Source organism: Nicotiana tabacum, chromosome 13 (assembly GCF_000715075.1).
Source record: "Nicotiana tabacum cultivar K326 chromosome 13, ASM71507v2, whole genome shotgun sequence".
Taxonomy (NCBI): Eukaryota; Viridiplantae; Streptophyta; class Magnoliopsida; order Solanales; family Solanaceae; genus Nicotiana; species Nicotiana tabacum.
Genome location: NC_134092.1, coordinates 118800923 through 118817042, shown reverse-complemented (window position 1 = coordinate 118817042; position 16120 = coordinate 118800923). Strand labels below are relative to the sequence as shown.

The 16120-nt window shown below is 37.2% G+C and overlaps 1 protein-coding gene across 2 annotated transcripts; it reads right to left on the bottom strand.

The window, feature by feature from the left end:
* Window positions 1–2854: 2854 nt before the first annotated feature.
* LOC107830585 (uncharacterized) lies at window positions 2855–15769 on the bottom strand. Of its 2 annotated transcripts, none has more exons than XM_016658198.2 (16): window positions 15643–15769; window positions 14307–14815; window positions 13838–14078; window positions 12318–12592; window positions 11139–11306; window positions 10275–11051; window positions 10088–10179; window positions 9449–9511; window positions 9253–9341; window positions 9089–9154; window positions 7197–7841; window positions 6868–6942; window positions 6583–6653; window positions 6440–6497; window positions 4221–4434; window positions 2855–3821 (listed from the first exon to the last, which is right to left on the bottom strand). In XM_016658198.2, the coding sequence occupies exons 2-16, from the start codon at window positions 14723–14725 to the stop codon at window positions 3154–3156; spliced, it is 3921 nt and encodes a 1306-aa protein (XP_016513684.1). In that variant the 5' UTR covers window positions 14726–14815; window positions 15643–15769; the 3' UTR covers window positions 2855–3153. The 2 variants fall into 2 exon arrangements, with proteins under 2 accessions (XP_016513684.1, XP_016513685.1); XM_016658199.2 differs by having other exon boundaries at window positions 4227–4434.
* Window positions 15770–16120: the final 351 nt, after the last annotated feature.

The following is a 16120-nucleotide window of genomic DNA, read 5'->3' as shown; positions in this document are numbered from 1 at the left end:
AGGCAACAGCAAGAATCATTTTGTCGTATAGCTTTTGTAAATGGTTCTTAATCCTATCCTACAGGGTGTGGTACTTCCTCTTGTATGTACAAGGCATGCTATCTATAGCAAATGATAGTCTCATATCCCGCACTTTACTACATCTTTTTGTTAATATATACAGGTTGGGGTCAAGTCCACAATGGTGAGACTGAACGTGATTCTATTGTTATACTTTAACGAAAGTCCAAGAACTCAAATGTTTGAGAGAATTTGAAGTTTTTCATGTATAAAACTGGAGTTAATTCCATAGATGGTTACCCAACTTTTTTTAAAAAAAAAAACATACGTCCACCAGAACTTGCTGCCAAAAACAGACCTTCAACTCCCGAGTCCAAAACTAATTTCCTTCTACACTTTTATTAAGGAGTATCCTATTCCTAAAAGACTGCAGCAGATTGGATCATAAAAGGGCTGAAATTCAGAAACAGAGTAGTTAATGCAGAGAAACCAACACTCCAACTTCCCAAAAAGAATATAAGTTAGAAAGGCTTCCGTACATAATAGATCCTGCAATACAAGTGTCCTCACAGTTAACCTTGCTCATAAATTTTGATGGAAATTAGTGACCGAGGGAAAAGAGAAGCAGCAATAAAAAGAATGAAAATACAAACATAAACCATGAATGCTACAAATTTGAAAAAAAAAAGGCATTTGCAGGACAAAAATGGAGAGAGTAAAGCAAAATAGAAAAGAGCAAGATGATATATCATCTTTCATTGGTGCATATCAACTTCAGCATTATTACAGGCGTGATGCAGGAAGAAAGTGTCGAGAGATGAAAACCTAAATGGTTGAGAGTTGAAGGGGTGGAAAGATGGAAAGTCAAATTCTTTCCTCTTTCTAGAATATAGTATGTACAAATAGACAGAAATTACCGGCAGTGCTAAGTTGGGAAAGGCAAGAAACAATACATGCTTTGAGGGATGGAAAACAGCAGTTTTTATATGTCATTAAACTTGAGGTATAGAATGAAAGACCCATATGATTCTGACAGTTTCCTGGAGCTACCGGATTCAATGCACATGTAACAGGCAGCACCCAAATGTGTGTTACATTAGAGAAGTTACTTGCAATAAATAAACCAACACATAAAGACTGTGCAAGAGGTAGGTCCTGAAAATTTTCAACACTAATCCTTCTTCATATCGTTGATGCAATCAGTCCTGTTTTCTTAAACGGCATGTCAGAGGAACTGCATCTGATAATTAATCAAATAGAAAATCCAATGTGACGTGAAAAGTCAAACATCAGTTGCAAGTATACTTCCAGCAAAACAAAGTATTACTTTTTTCCACAGGGCAATCATACACAGTAAAATGAAATAAGAATTTCAATACATTGCGTCAAATCATGTAAGCCAATCTTGCACTATCCAACTAGCAGTAAGCAGCAGCATTATTCATAGACAGAATTTCTTTAGCCGTATTAAAAAGAGGCATTAGCAGGAAAAAGATCTTTAGATGACGAGGAGGAGGCAGATGAAAGAACCTAAGTATATGAAGACAATCTCTCTCTTTCTTCCATCTTTCTTCTTTTTTTGGGTACGATACATTAAGATGGTCTTTTCTATTCATGAAATGGTAACCAAGTTGGGAAAAAGGGAGGAGGGTCTATCAAAGAAACCAACCAGTACATAAAGAACCAAGGAAAGAACTACCATATAGAGTAAATTTGAATTTACAAGGCCAAACAGTTGAGAGAACAAGATCAATCTGCTAAACAAAAAGTGACAGAACTAACTTAAAAGATAATTTATCCACATCATCCCCTCGACATTTTTTTTTTCTTTTTGATAAGGTATCATTCCCTCGGCTAATATGGTCAATAAGTACCAAAATCTATATAAATTTAAGATGTCTTCACCTTCCACTACAACAAACTATGATTGGAATACAATGACACAATCAGAGGAAAGAACTATCCAACAAGTTACGAATATATATACATGAGTAAACACAAAAATGGTAGCACCGAACCTCCTAGATCAACGGAAGTCACGCACCAGATAGCAACACAAAGGAAAGTCCAGATAGCAACACAAAGGAAGGTGTTCTCACCAAAGCTTTGGCACTTGGTCATCATCAATGATGTCACTTGGCATATATAATAAATGTACAGCAGTTCAGTCTTGAAAGCTAAAATAAAAGTACAGCAATTCACTTTGGTAAGCAACACATAATGCATGATGAAAATACAATCTATCAGCAAAGCTTGGCAATTAGTCAACAAAGAAGGAAGATACGCAATAAAAACAGGATATTCAGCAGTTTAATAGTTTTAGCACAATCTTAAACAATTATGCACATCCAAAAACCATAAAGAAATGGTCAAAATCTGGATAGTGGAATATGTTTACAAGTATATATACACTTATCATGTGAGGGAGATGGAGTATGTTTACAAGTATAACTACATTTATAATGTGAGGGAGAGTTGACAATGGAGAAATGTATAAATTAAAGCTGTGGCTCATTTTATCCAAGTTCGTTAAGGTAAAGGATGGGTTACCTGTCGGCTTCCTATGCAAACATTTCTCAGGCTGACCCATCAGTGCTTGGCTGGTGACAATCCTCCTAGCGCCCATTAAGGAAGAAGCAACTGTTTTGACAGGTGAGTATGCTCAAGGTACTTACCAGTATGCATCTGCTACTAAAACATGAAAATCAAGAAGTTAAATGTTATACATAAAATTACAGTAGTCCAAGATTCATAAGATGCAGACAGTTAATGAAGGATTAGCAAGACCAAAAAAAAGAACAGCCAGGTACCAGATTCTTATGCTTATATACAAGCTTTAGGAAAACATAACTAGTATCCAGAGAAAAAAGTCAAAAATGCATTATATTGGGAAAAGGAACTGGAACATTACAAAAGATGACAAAACAAAATTGCCCTTGCGATCTTTGCTAATTTGCTTACAAGGTAACATTTTCCGAATTTAAACAATGAGGTTTTCTAGCATTCCCTTCAAATAAGTATACAAAAAATGGCCATAATTACAAGCGCCAATTGGCTAGAGATCTCTTAAGCCATCACTTCTTGAACAAGCAAAAGAGCATTCTCAACTAAACAGTTAAATAGTCCTTAAGAATGTACAATGAGCAGTCACAGTCAAAACATATTTAGCTCGGAAAGGTCGTCCATTGGTATTTCAAGCCCCACACAATCATGATCTTGCAAACCATCAACATCAAAGTTGAACCAAGTATTGAAATCCTGAGGCGCCCCAAGCTCAGATTCTACACCTAGCTCTTCTATCGCATCAATGTCATTCAGTGGCACATTCACGCTGTCAGCAGATTCTTTCTTCTCTCTCGATGAATTAACATCACCCTCTCTTTTTCTGTTACCACTTGTATTGACCAATTCCCCAGAACCATTAGCAGAAGGGTAAACTGGATGTGTCGTGATTTCCATGAATTTGTTAAAAGATCCATTTACGGATGTAGAAAGCTGAGCTGTCTTCTGCTTGGGCTTTGATTTTGTCTTGCGCTCACCCTTGGAGTTCCCCAGTGATCGTCCAGCTTTTGCGTTTGTATTTCTGGATAAAGAGTCCCTATCTCTTTCACTTCTCTTTTCTTTTGCACCACCTAGAAGAGTTCCACCGAGAGTAGAAGTGGCTCTGAAAGCAGCACCAGCACCAACATCATCAAGCAGTACTTCTTTTTTCCTCCCTCTATTTAATATTGGCCCAATTTTAGCAAAAGCCTGATCAGATTGATGATTAAACCTTTCATATGGATCAACCAAAACACCATCAGCACTAACAGGACACGAGCCTGTGAAACAAGAGAGATGTCAGTTATTACAGGCTTACAACACATCTGATTAGAGCAAATAGCAACAAGCATAAACAAATCTAAAATTACTAAAGCATGTGAAGATGAAAGTACAATTGTACTAAAACTAGAACTCTTGTTAGAAACAACGCCAGTAAATACCACCCAGCTGACAAGCACAGGACGTGCAAGAAACAAACTTCAGATACTAAAGCATGTGAAGATCAAAATACAATTTCACAAAAAAAGGAAAGATAAAAAACTAAGAACCAAAATATTTGGTTGACCCAGAGCTCAAGGAAACAGAAAATATTGTAACTAGCTCAAAGTTGCTAAAGCATTGTCATCAGAGTGTCGTTCCCATATACATGATAATTTAACTCATAGTTAAAAGCTTACTATTACCAACTGCTTCACCAGCCAAAAGATCTGCCTCATTAATACGAGGCGGAGCGGCAAAAATAATGTCATGGAGCACAGGCTCACTAAAGCAACTAGCTCTAGTGTCCTCAAACTTCCGACACCTGGAAAGTGTTCTCTTTGCAAAAGCCAATGCAACCTGCTTTGACACCTTAGGAACCCCATTTTTGGAAGCTAGACTTCCTCGAGTCGCCTGTCAAATTAATCCAAAGTATTAGCAGTTATTAAACTGAATCACAAAGTTAAGTCACGTCCATATGCCGTAGTAAATCAATTACGAAAGCTCTAGCAACTAATATGATGCACAGCATAAAGATAAATAAATTCAAATTGCCCAAAATCAGGTAGCCATTAACAGATGGAGGGTCAATCTCTACAAAATTTAATTCATTTCAGCCAAGTCTGTACAAATTCTCTAGGATTTATGAGTTGCAATGTCGGTATGCTAGCTAATGAACTACCCTTATTTAACTACCGTAATGTATATGTAAGATGCCAACATACTTTGCAGGAGATACAGCTTTATGTAAAATATAAGCAAAGACAATTAGTAAAGTTTCATCATTTTAATTACAATAAGCCTTATCCAATAGTAAATCTTCTAAATTCTTCAATAGCGGACAACCGTTCCAGCATGTGTTAGTTGGGTTTCTATGGAAAGAAAGGAGCACTAGGTGTTTTGAGGACGAAGCAATGACTGCACAGGAGATGAATATAGGTGCTTGTATGTGCTAGTTTTTTGGTGTAAACCCCAGGATGTATATGAGATACACAAAATAATCTTGGTGTCTGGTTTTGTTCTATTTATAAAATCTCTTATTTACTGATCAAAAATATATTTTCTTTTATGAAGTAAAAGGTTTCATTCAAGAGGCATCTACTAGAGGCATCAAGTAGATGCATAGTCAAAAATTACAATATAAAGATGTATCTGATCAAAAAAATATCTTAGGAAACTTGTATGGATAGAAAAACTTGATGGATATTTTGATATTACTTACTTTCAGATTCAGATGAAGAATCTAGAGTAGAGTTAGGATTCAAACTAGGTAAGAGTAGCCCACCAAATGCTTTCTTGTAAGGGCCCCTTTGATGTAATTCACATTACTCGCTATGTTTCTACTTGCTTTTGAAGAAAAATAAAACTCCAGCAGAGTGAGAGAAACTACCTGCTCTAACTTTTTAATATTTGGATGTAGTTCCAATGATGCTTCCACAATATTTAAAGTACAGAAATATTGCAGTTGTTCTAACCTGCTGAAATTATGGACAACTCACTAAAATTCACCATGTTCAACAGCATCATTAGGGTTTAATTGTTACAACAATTGAAGAACCCTTAGTACTAAAACAATACCAGATACACCTGTTAGCGCAATTTGTATGTTATCTTTATTATGTTTTTTTAGTCTGAGCATGACCATACATGCTGGGGCCATTTTTCAACAAAATCTAATTGACCTGAAAAAACCTAGACTAGGATCGATTTTTCTTTGATCGGAATCTTATAATTGAACTTTAAAATCTAGTCAATAAACATCAAACCTTAATCAATCAGAAAAACATAATTGGAATTCCTAAAATATCAGCCGAGTCTTCTTTATTCCTCTTTCAAACATAGAGATTAAGGAGAAAAGGCACAATAACTAGAATTGCCTCTAAAAATCTATAATATCTGCTGCTATATATATATATATATATATATATTGCATTTGAGTTTCAGATCACGTATTACAAAGTCAGTTGCTTGGAGCAAGCTTCGCAAATTTTAGCTTTCTCCAAATTCTCAGACTGCTCCGGTCAACAACTTATACTCCTTAAAAGTATCAAAAGATCTTATATAGTTATTACAAGTATCCTTCACAACATCTCGCAATGAAAAGCAGCGTGTGTCAGAGTAAAAGATTCAATGCCACAGCAACCTTCTAAGCAAATACAGGACTTTAGAAGAGAGCAGCTACAGTAGCAGGAGAAGATTATAAAAAGGGATGACAACAACAACAACAACGACTCAGTGAAATCCCACTAGAGGGGTCTGGGAGGGTAATGTGTACGCAGACCTTACCCCTTCCCCGAGGGGGTACAGAGGCAAAATAAAAAGAACACAAAATAGTTTGTTGAGAATAGCAGGCGCTACAACAAGAAGCACAGTACAAGAAAGCTTGATGAACATACAGATAAAAGAATGCAATCCTTACCAAGAGCTTTTTGTAAGCCAGCTCAACAAGTTTATGCATTGCAATCTGCTCCGGGTCCCTGGAAGTTCAATTGGATTTATAAGGCACACATGAATTCACATTGCAGAAACGTGAAGCAAACTTGATGGCATGTAACATCTTACCATCCTTGCACGCCCTTGCCTTCTTGAATTGCTTTAGATAATTTCTCCATATATGCTTTCTTTTTACCAATCTACAGCAAATAGAACAAAATGAACTACTAAAGTGGTATACGGCATGTACACAAAGATGTCCAAATAGACGTGAAAGAGACCGTCTTTGTTTGAACCATCTATTCTCAATGTTCATGAAATTATATTTGCTGGCATATTTAGCAACAATCAAAACAAGGAAAGAGACGGAAAATGAGCAAATTATTAGGATGCTATGTAGTGACGCAAGATAACCTCTTGACAGAGTCCCCTCTCCAGCTGCATAATTTCTTGGTTGATCACTTCATCTTCTTTATCATCTAAGTCAGGCTGTAACAAGGATGCAAAAGAAAAAGGAATGGGAAAAATTAAATCATATAACCATAGATACAAATGTTTGAAAAAAGCATATAATTTGTCGCAATTTGTGAAAAGTACTCCTCTGACGCCACTCAAAATGAAAAATGCAAATTAATAAGCATTTCAGAGGAAGGAAAATGACAGGAGGGGACTCTCAAAATTAGAGGCCAAATGAAAGATGAGAAATATCTTTCTTTTACAATGACCAATGGGAGAAAGCATACCACAGGTTCAATATAGAGGCCAACGCTCTGCAGCTCTAGCAAGAGTTTATCATCAAGAGCCATCTCTGCATATTGACGTTCAAATGAGGAAACACCAAAACTACTAATCTGCAACCTTTGTGGTACATCTGGATCACATTCGGAAAGGCCTACAAACAGTCCAACATCTGAATGCAAATATCCATTATCTCCTCGTGACATCTCATCACTGTATGGAGGTCCTCGGACATCAGGGTTTCTACGATATGCACTATATCCATTGCAGGAAACAAACTCATTTCCAGTCCCATTTTTCTTTATCTGAGAATCAAAAACTGCCTCATACTCAACTTCTGGCCTATTCATTTTTCTAGTCTGAGAATCATTGATACAAGCACCATGTAATAAAGTTTCTGGACCATTTTGCGGCGACGTAAATATGTCAAACCCATTTTCTTCACATTCTTCAATATCATCCTCTATAATTAGAGCTGACAGTACTCTTTGGTAAAGTGGAGTAACTTTATCAAAAATTCTATCTGAGTCAAATTTTGCACTAAGGATAGAATCATGGAATCGATCGACCAGTTGTGTATCAGATGACACTTTCGAGCCATTATGATTCTTGATGCATCTATTCTTCTCAACAGTTTCATCATGATCATCCTGGAAAAGCAAGCATCACGAGAAGTATTTAGCTAGAGCACACATGCCAATAACATATGATATATTGTTAAAATGATATCTTAATTTCCAACAGGCAGCAGTAGAATATGAGAATTGGCTAGACCTATCGAACATTTTAATTATATAGTTCGCAGTAAGCATACAAAGAATAACAATAGTCTTGCATTAGGAGGTAACACTTAGGAAGCTCCAGCTAGACAGTGACTGAAGCATGTCAAGTGATAAAGATCAATACAACTCTTAATACTAAAGATATAAAGGAGCGTATTCTCTAAAAACAAGATTGCTAGAGAGCATCTGCGCTGTCGATTGTACCTCTCTTGTTAAAAGGGATAAATAAGAAGTGTATAATCCACTAGGAGAGATTTAAAAACACGTAAATTGTGGAGGACTAAGAGGGGGATAAACTTTCTGTCTGTGCATAGGATTAAAGGAAAGATAAGAATTTGGATTTGAATCAAGTGACAATCACCAGGAATTACTGATAATACTCTTAAATACATTACGAAACTTTTATACAGTAGTGTGCTCCAAGCAACAAATGAAACATTTCGAAGAAACCCTAATAAAAACAAAAATAAAAGATAACCAACCTTGAAAAGAATTTCAGGTGGTGGCACAGGGATTGAGGCTAACATATTAATGAAAGTGAAACCCGAAAAGCTATGAGGAAAATCTGAGGAAGCTGGAGGGAAAGAATTTAGTAAAGGGATATAGGCATCCCAAGGCCCTAGCTATGAGGAAAATCTGAGGAAGCTGGGGGGAAAGAATTTAGTAAAGGGATATAGGCATCCCAAGGCCCTAGCTGGCCCACCAGAATCCAAACCAATCCCCCAAAAGAAATCAAACACAGATACTCCCTCCGTTTCAATTTAGATGTAGTTTGACTTGACACAAAGTTTAAGGGATAAAAGAAGGCTTTTGAAACATGTGGTCTTAAAAGCTTAAAGGGCAAAAGCTTTGTACGGCCATGACATTTTTGTAGCTATAAAAGCTTCTCATTAAGGATAAAGTGAGTAAAATAAAAAGTTTAAAATTAAATTGTTTCCAAATATAGAAATGTGTCATTCTTCTGGGAAGAAACTAATAAGGAAAGTGTTGTCATTTAAATTGAAACAGAGGGAGTATTTCTTATCCCAGTTATGGCATAAACTATCTACCAACCAAATCACTGCTAAAAATAAAGTTATGGTGCAAGAAAAAGAAAATTATGGATCAGTAAGTACCAGAACACCATTGGTATGGTTTATTGTTTGATAGAGATTCGTATGAGATTCCTCCACTGAATTCAGCTGATAAAACATCAATGAATAAGACTTGGTGAGACCATCTAATATCAGACAAAAGACGATAGCTGTGTGGTACAATCAAAATCATCATTAGTTGTCACCTGTTCTAGAAGGTAGGATTTCTCCTCGGAACTGACAGAAGCAAAAAGTCTATCCACTTTCTTCCAGAATGCACTTGAACAAGCATGAACTAAAACAGCAACCAAAATAAATTAAGTGCCCCAGTATGTTTATTTTTTCCAACAGAAAAGAAGGATACAACAGAGTGAGGGAAAAACTTTGATGTCAGACACATACAACTAGCATTATATGCCAATTTTGCAGCAGCTAGAAGCTCCTCACGGTCATCATCTGATTCCCCTGAAATATGGAAAATGTGATAGCAGGATTATTTGTTTGAGGCAGGGGAAAAACCAGAACCACGTAGATTGTTTACTAATTGTCAACCGCACCAGGGACAGCACCAAAAATATAACCTACATACCAAACAGTGGAATGCATCTATCACTAGAAAATCACACAAGTTCAGTAGTATCAAAGATACAAGTTTAGCCATTTCTTATTCTTTCACCACCCCTTCAATTATTTGTCCACAGTCAATACCAGCTTCATTTTATACAGCTGATAATGTACTGAAAATTGACTTCATATTTCAGAGAACAGAAGGAAATACAAAAATGAATCAGCTACTCCTCCACCTACTTCACCCCCGTCAGGAGGTGGACACACACAGATACTGCTAGAAACTAAAAAGCCAAATCATGGATAAAGACAAATAGTTCATTAAAAGACAAATAGAGACTGCATGAAACTGAAAAGCAAAATCCTGGAGAAGGGCAGCCGAGTTCCCTAAGAATTTAAGAAACATACCCCATATTAACGAAGGAAAAATTTACACTGAAAGACTTAACTTGAGTAAGCAAATAGGGAATTTACCAGTGAAATCCGGAGAACCACTGCTCAATGAATTCCCAAGACGAGAGAACCCTTTGCGTTCCAAGTGCTTTTTCAAAGGACGGCCTGACTTACTGCCACAATCAAATAAATATATAAGTTGATGGAGAAAGAGAAGCAGTAAAAGCCCAAACTCAAACATCAAACTTCTTCAGTAAAAGACGAGCACCTTCCATGCTTTTCTGAAGCTGGCCTTGAGTTACGAAGCGGCTTAGCTGTGACTTGATTTTCAAGCTTCTCCCTTGTAGGAGAAATGCTGCTCCTAGAAAATGCCAAGCCTCTTCCACTTCGGCCTTGTCTTCGCACGCAATCACCTATTTCTTCTTTGACAAGAAATTTGTTCTTCTTCATATGTGAGGTGGAGATCCCATTACTCTGAACAGTATTTACAATTTTTTCTTCACCTTCACAAGTACTCCCACCCTTTTCTTTTAATCTGTTTTCACCAGCACCGGATTCTTCACTTTCAGAGAGTCTGGCAGGGGATAAAACACTTTCAGCTTTAACTTTAAGGTTTTGCGTAACATTGTTGGCAGCCTTTGAAAGAATAGAACCACTTGTTACACCAGGAGTTAACCTAGCTCCAAAATCAGAAGGTGAACATGCCTCGGATGGCACCTCCACCTCGTCCTGGTTTGAAACTGGTGAAATAAGATTAGCCCTCCTTGTACGAGAAATTTTTTGAGGCCTCTGACCAATCCATTGGGTTATGGGCGGAGACGAGGATCCTGTAGGCAACGGACGCTTGCGATTTGTAGCCCCGCCTACAGCCAGATTTTTGTTGACATTTGGGGGCTGTTCCCAGCTTTCCAATGTTCCAGGTAAACGGGGAATGTTAGAGGGTGAACTAGCAGCAGCAAGGGAGCCACTTCGTGGTGCCCTTGAGGCCTTCCCTTTTGTTATTGGACTGGGACAGACAGCATGGTTCTCCTCACGACTATTCAACCTAGAGAAAGAAAACCGCATAGTAAGAAATCAGTTTGAGAACAACCACTAGGAGATAAAAACTAATTAATCATGCGCCAAGACATACTTAATGCTGCCTTTTTCCAGCATCCGTTCTTTATTCAGACCAGTAGTTGGATCCTTAGAATGAGCAGCCTTTTCCTGTTCATTTTTAAGCATTGAACGAGCATTAGGACCAGCAGGTGATGAGCCATCTGACTTATTAATGCTACCAGCACCGCTTGATATTCCCGGCCTGTGCAGAAGTGTTAGTGAGTACAACATAGATAGTTATTCATCTTGAGTATGTGCTAGGTAACAAAGTCAGTGCAAAAATGAAAACAACATGAAGGCATATTAAAAGGAGAATGTTCAAAGACCACAGTAGCCAAACATGCATGATAAAGCATCAAATTATGTATCCCACTTTCAGTTTAGTTCCTTACTTCAACCTACAAAAATAAAGCCAAATGTGATTCCTCTTGCAATCTTCTCATTTGGGCATGAAAAACAACTATATTTTTGTAAGGGGCATGAAAAGCACTATTCACACAAAGAAGCAGCAACCGCAATGAATGAAGAGATTGATGACACAAGAAATGAGTGATTCTTATTTGACTGACTTCTAGCTAGAATCACGTCGATTAAACACTAGAGGTTGGTAGAAGACAATTACCCCTAACTTAAGTAGGCCTACCAGCGAAGAACTGGAACTTGATGGGATGAGGGGTCTAGAAAACAATGAACCAAAGAACAAACTCAACTTAATATCTATATTAGGCCACTAGCTCCCCACTGGTTATTTTCCTAAGTGATTCTACACATTCCAACTAAAACAAGATGGTTAATTTTTAAGCTGCTGCCCTAGAAGAGTACAGCATTTCGACGAAGTAAAATACTTGCCCGCTATATCTTTACAACACAATGCAAAGTAAATCCTTTAACTTCATAAACCTATCTAGACCTGGATAATACAGAATAGAAATGTCCTAATACTTCCTCGAAGTCAAATTTGCAATGCTGTACTAAAGCCATCATATGCAAACATTTCTAGTCTTGTACAACTGAGTGCAAAATGTAGCATCAGTTGGTCCAAATTAACATCAATGTGTTAACTCAACAAGGCCAGAGCATTTAAACCAATCTTATCCTTCATCTTAGATGGTAAATAGCGCAACTAAACATTCTTATACAAAACTGTGAAATCAACATGAAAGTGATGATATTGGGGATAATTCCCAGAAACTCTGAACAGGACAGTAATTACCTGAAACCATGGGAATCAGAAGGTGACAGAACAGGATCACTGGCAAGTCTATGATGCAGCATTCGTTTAGGCTCTCCATCGTTGTCCGAGGGCCTAGAAATGACAGCACCAACTGAACGTTTCCTTTTCATCTTCTTGTCCCAACCTTCACCTCCAGCTGGCAATCTGCGAATCTTTTCTTCAGCCATATCAAAATCAACATTACTATCTTTTAACATGTCCCGGTCCTTTACTATCATAGGCAGCCTGGATAGAGCACTATTCCGGTACTCCGCCTGAATTATATGGAAAAGGAAAAGGTCATTAGGCGATTTGATCAAGGAGATGCATATGAAGCTTACAATTCTCATCAAGCAATATGTAAGATTAAAAAGAAAAGCAATATGCAAGGGTATTCATTCGACAGAAAGCAAAATTTTCATTAACCATGCACCGCTAGATGATGAGCAAAACAGTTCTTCCATTGCAACACCCCAAAAAAAAAAAGAATACGCTGAATGAAAGCTAATACTTGTGTATTCTGAGCTCCTTTTAATGGTGAAGAGAGGAAACAAAACAAGTGGTATCATGCACCACCCAGTAGAAATGATGGTTCTAAAGATGGCACTTAATCTTGTCCTGCTATACTTCTCTCTATCTTTGAAGAATAACCAGAGGAAGACCATCCTGACACAGTGCTTCCATCTTTACAGGATCTAGATAATCTGTCCAAATCACAGAACTTACTCTTTTCCTGTTCAAAAAGATCTAAATAATCTATGGCAGTTCAATTAGAGGTAATTCAAAAAATCTGAGGAACACCAGCCTCTCACTGCTTGTAAATGGAACTTGCAAAACAGAAAAAAGCGACTTGCTCCTACTTACATTTAATTCATTAATTGCCAATCACAACATAAAAGGAGCTTTCCTTCCTTCAAATCACTTATTTACACAAAAATAAAACCAACATTCAAAGTTTAGGGGACAATCTCTCTTCCTCTTACTGCCCTGGCATCATTCTCAATCATTTTCTAAACTTGAAGTAGATGGAATGTACACATATACTTTCTAAACCCTGTGTAAATAGCTTTTCATTACCCCATGAGCAACATGGAAGAACGATATTTCTTCCATATATCCTTTTGTTATGAAAGTAATGTTTTTTTTTAAAGAAAGCATTTATTGATGTTGTGAGAAAAAAAACTATGCAAGAGGTATACCAAAAAGTAGATCGCCAACTAAAAGATACATCATTCTCCTATATATCTTTTAAAAAGTCTAAACAGTCTTTCTCCAAGTTATTTTGTACAATTCTCTAGAAATAGTTTTTCATCATTCTATGGGTTATACTTATCAAAAAAAATGTATACCCTGTGGGCTATGCAGAACATATAAGGGGTAAAAATAATAATTTTCAGAGCATTATACGGCTTTATCATACACGGTAAACACCTCCTTTCCTTGGATAGAGAATATAGTTGTCACAGAAAGTAGCTGCTCGAAGGCCAACCAAAATAAATAGCATGATATCAATTACAAACCCGAGTTTCTGCCACTGATGTGCGTACACGCTTGTTCAGAGTACTATTTTTAGGTCGCTCCTCTATCTTCTGTGTTACAGGGTCTGAAGGGCCTCGATGTATCTGTGTTCCCATCTTCATGCTTGAACCACCTAATCTCTCATTTGTTAACTGATCATTCCTTTGTTGCTTCTTAGAAATCATGCCTTCAGAAAATTTTGACAACTTATGCAAGCATTCGTCGAACTTTTTAGCTCTACCACTAGCCAAGGAAAAAAACAGCATACTCAGCAGATACAACTTAACTTTAAAGTAGGGTAACTTTCAATCAAAGTTTATCCAATACCCAAGAAAGAACGCAAATACACACACAAAAAGAGAAGGAGAGAGATGATCGGTGCAAGTAAAGATACAAATCCATGAAGAAGGATGCAAGAGAACTAATTAATCCAAATAAAAACTAGTTTACTGATTAACAGGAAAAAAATACCTGGCTTTGTTGCACGTCTCTGCAACACTATCTCTGAACCTCTTTAATTCTTCCACAGACACAGGAAGTGTAGACTTCAAATGAGCAGCACCAAAAGAATTGTCTTCTGAAGTACTCCCAACAGCAACACCCAACATTCTCCTTAACTCACCTGAACGAGTATATTTTTGGTCGCCCATTACAATCGGCTCCAGCATCAAGCACTGTGACAGGGATGGCAAATCACCCATGACTGCACCGGTCCCCCTGGATGCACCCTTCCCTGAACCAAATATACGGGTGTCTGAACTCTCTCTGAAGCTCCCAGACCTGTCCATAGTGGGACCAGTATAGCTCCCCTTAGGCCCATTGGTGTAGTTTCCAACAAAACCCGAGTCACTGCCAGCTGAAGTCAAGTTAAATCTCCCATTTCCAGCCATTTACAAACTCAGAACTAGAACATCATATCTCCAAAGATCTTCACGGTTACAATTGGGTCCAGAAAAATTGGCTTGTTTTAAAGCTACAACCTTTAAAGACACAAGATAAGAGGCAATCAAACGCCAGGTTTGCCAAAAAATCTTAAAACTACAAAGCCAATGAAAAATCATTCTCTGAAATGCAAGCTCGCCAAAATTCAGGACGAGGACCTAAGCAATGCCCTTGAGAAACTATTTAATTGTCCTTTCCACTTAACACACCTTCAGAAGCCATGGATCATTACCTCACAAAAAACCTTTCCACCGCGAGAAATTAACACAGTATAACTACAAATACAGCGAGACGCATATTTATACATCATATATACAAATAAGTTATTACTGCAACCAAGAGTAGATTTTAGGGAAAGAAATTCTAGAACATCTAACAGTTTAAAATTATTCAATTTCCAACAAAATTATCCATTTATTTGGGCAAAATATAAAGCATCTCATCCATGAATTGTTATTAATTGTTCCAATTTTCCATACTGATCAGAAATAAGTTCAACCAAAATTAAGACAAAAAAAAATAGAGAACATAAACTCATATCACATGGCCGTAACACACAGCTGACTAAATTCCATAAACCAAGTCTAAAGGCAAAAAATTGAAAATTTTGACTAAATTAAGAGCAATTGAACACACTCAATTGAAGCAAAATTCAGCTGGAACTCGTAGAGCTGATTGAACAAAACCTAAATGCAGAATGATACAACAATTGACAATTCACAACACTTCAACTGATCGTCAAACCCTAATTTCAGTAAAGCTGAAAACCTAGGGTTTATCAACCCAAACCCTAACCCGTAGAAACTGCACAAATTCGCACAAATTGCGTGAAAAGTACAGAGCTATGGAAGATTCGAGAACGTACCCAGCATTCACTGATCGGGAAGGGATCGAAGAGAGAGAAACAGCGAAAGCTTGAAGTAATGAGAGAGAAAGTAAGAAAGATAAAAAAGTGTAAGAGAGAGACAAAATAGTGTAATGGAGGGCTTGATTTTTGTTTTTTTTTTCTTTTGTTGTTCTTTATTTAGTTGACGCGGTTGTTTAGCCCGCGCTAAATTTTGGGGGTAAAAAGGATTTTTAGTTATTAGCAAAAGTTTCCCTTAGAAACAAGGGTACTTTATGCTAATGACTAAAAGGAGAGGAAGTGTACTTATCGTTGAACATGAGAGCATATGGCGTTTGTCCAGATTTTCGAGCACATAACACTTGATAGGAAGATGTGAAGGTTGAGTATTAGAGTTGTAGGTTAGGATATAATTGAGTCTTGACTTACTTCGTACTATTGCAGTACTAGCCAGGTAGGGTTTTTGTCTAAGATAGCTAGTGAAAATGTTGTATTTTAC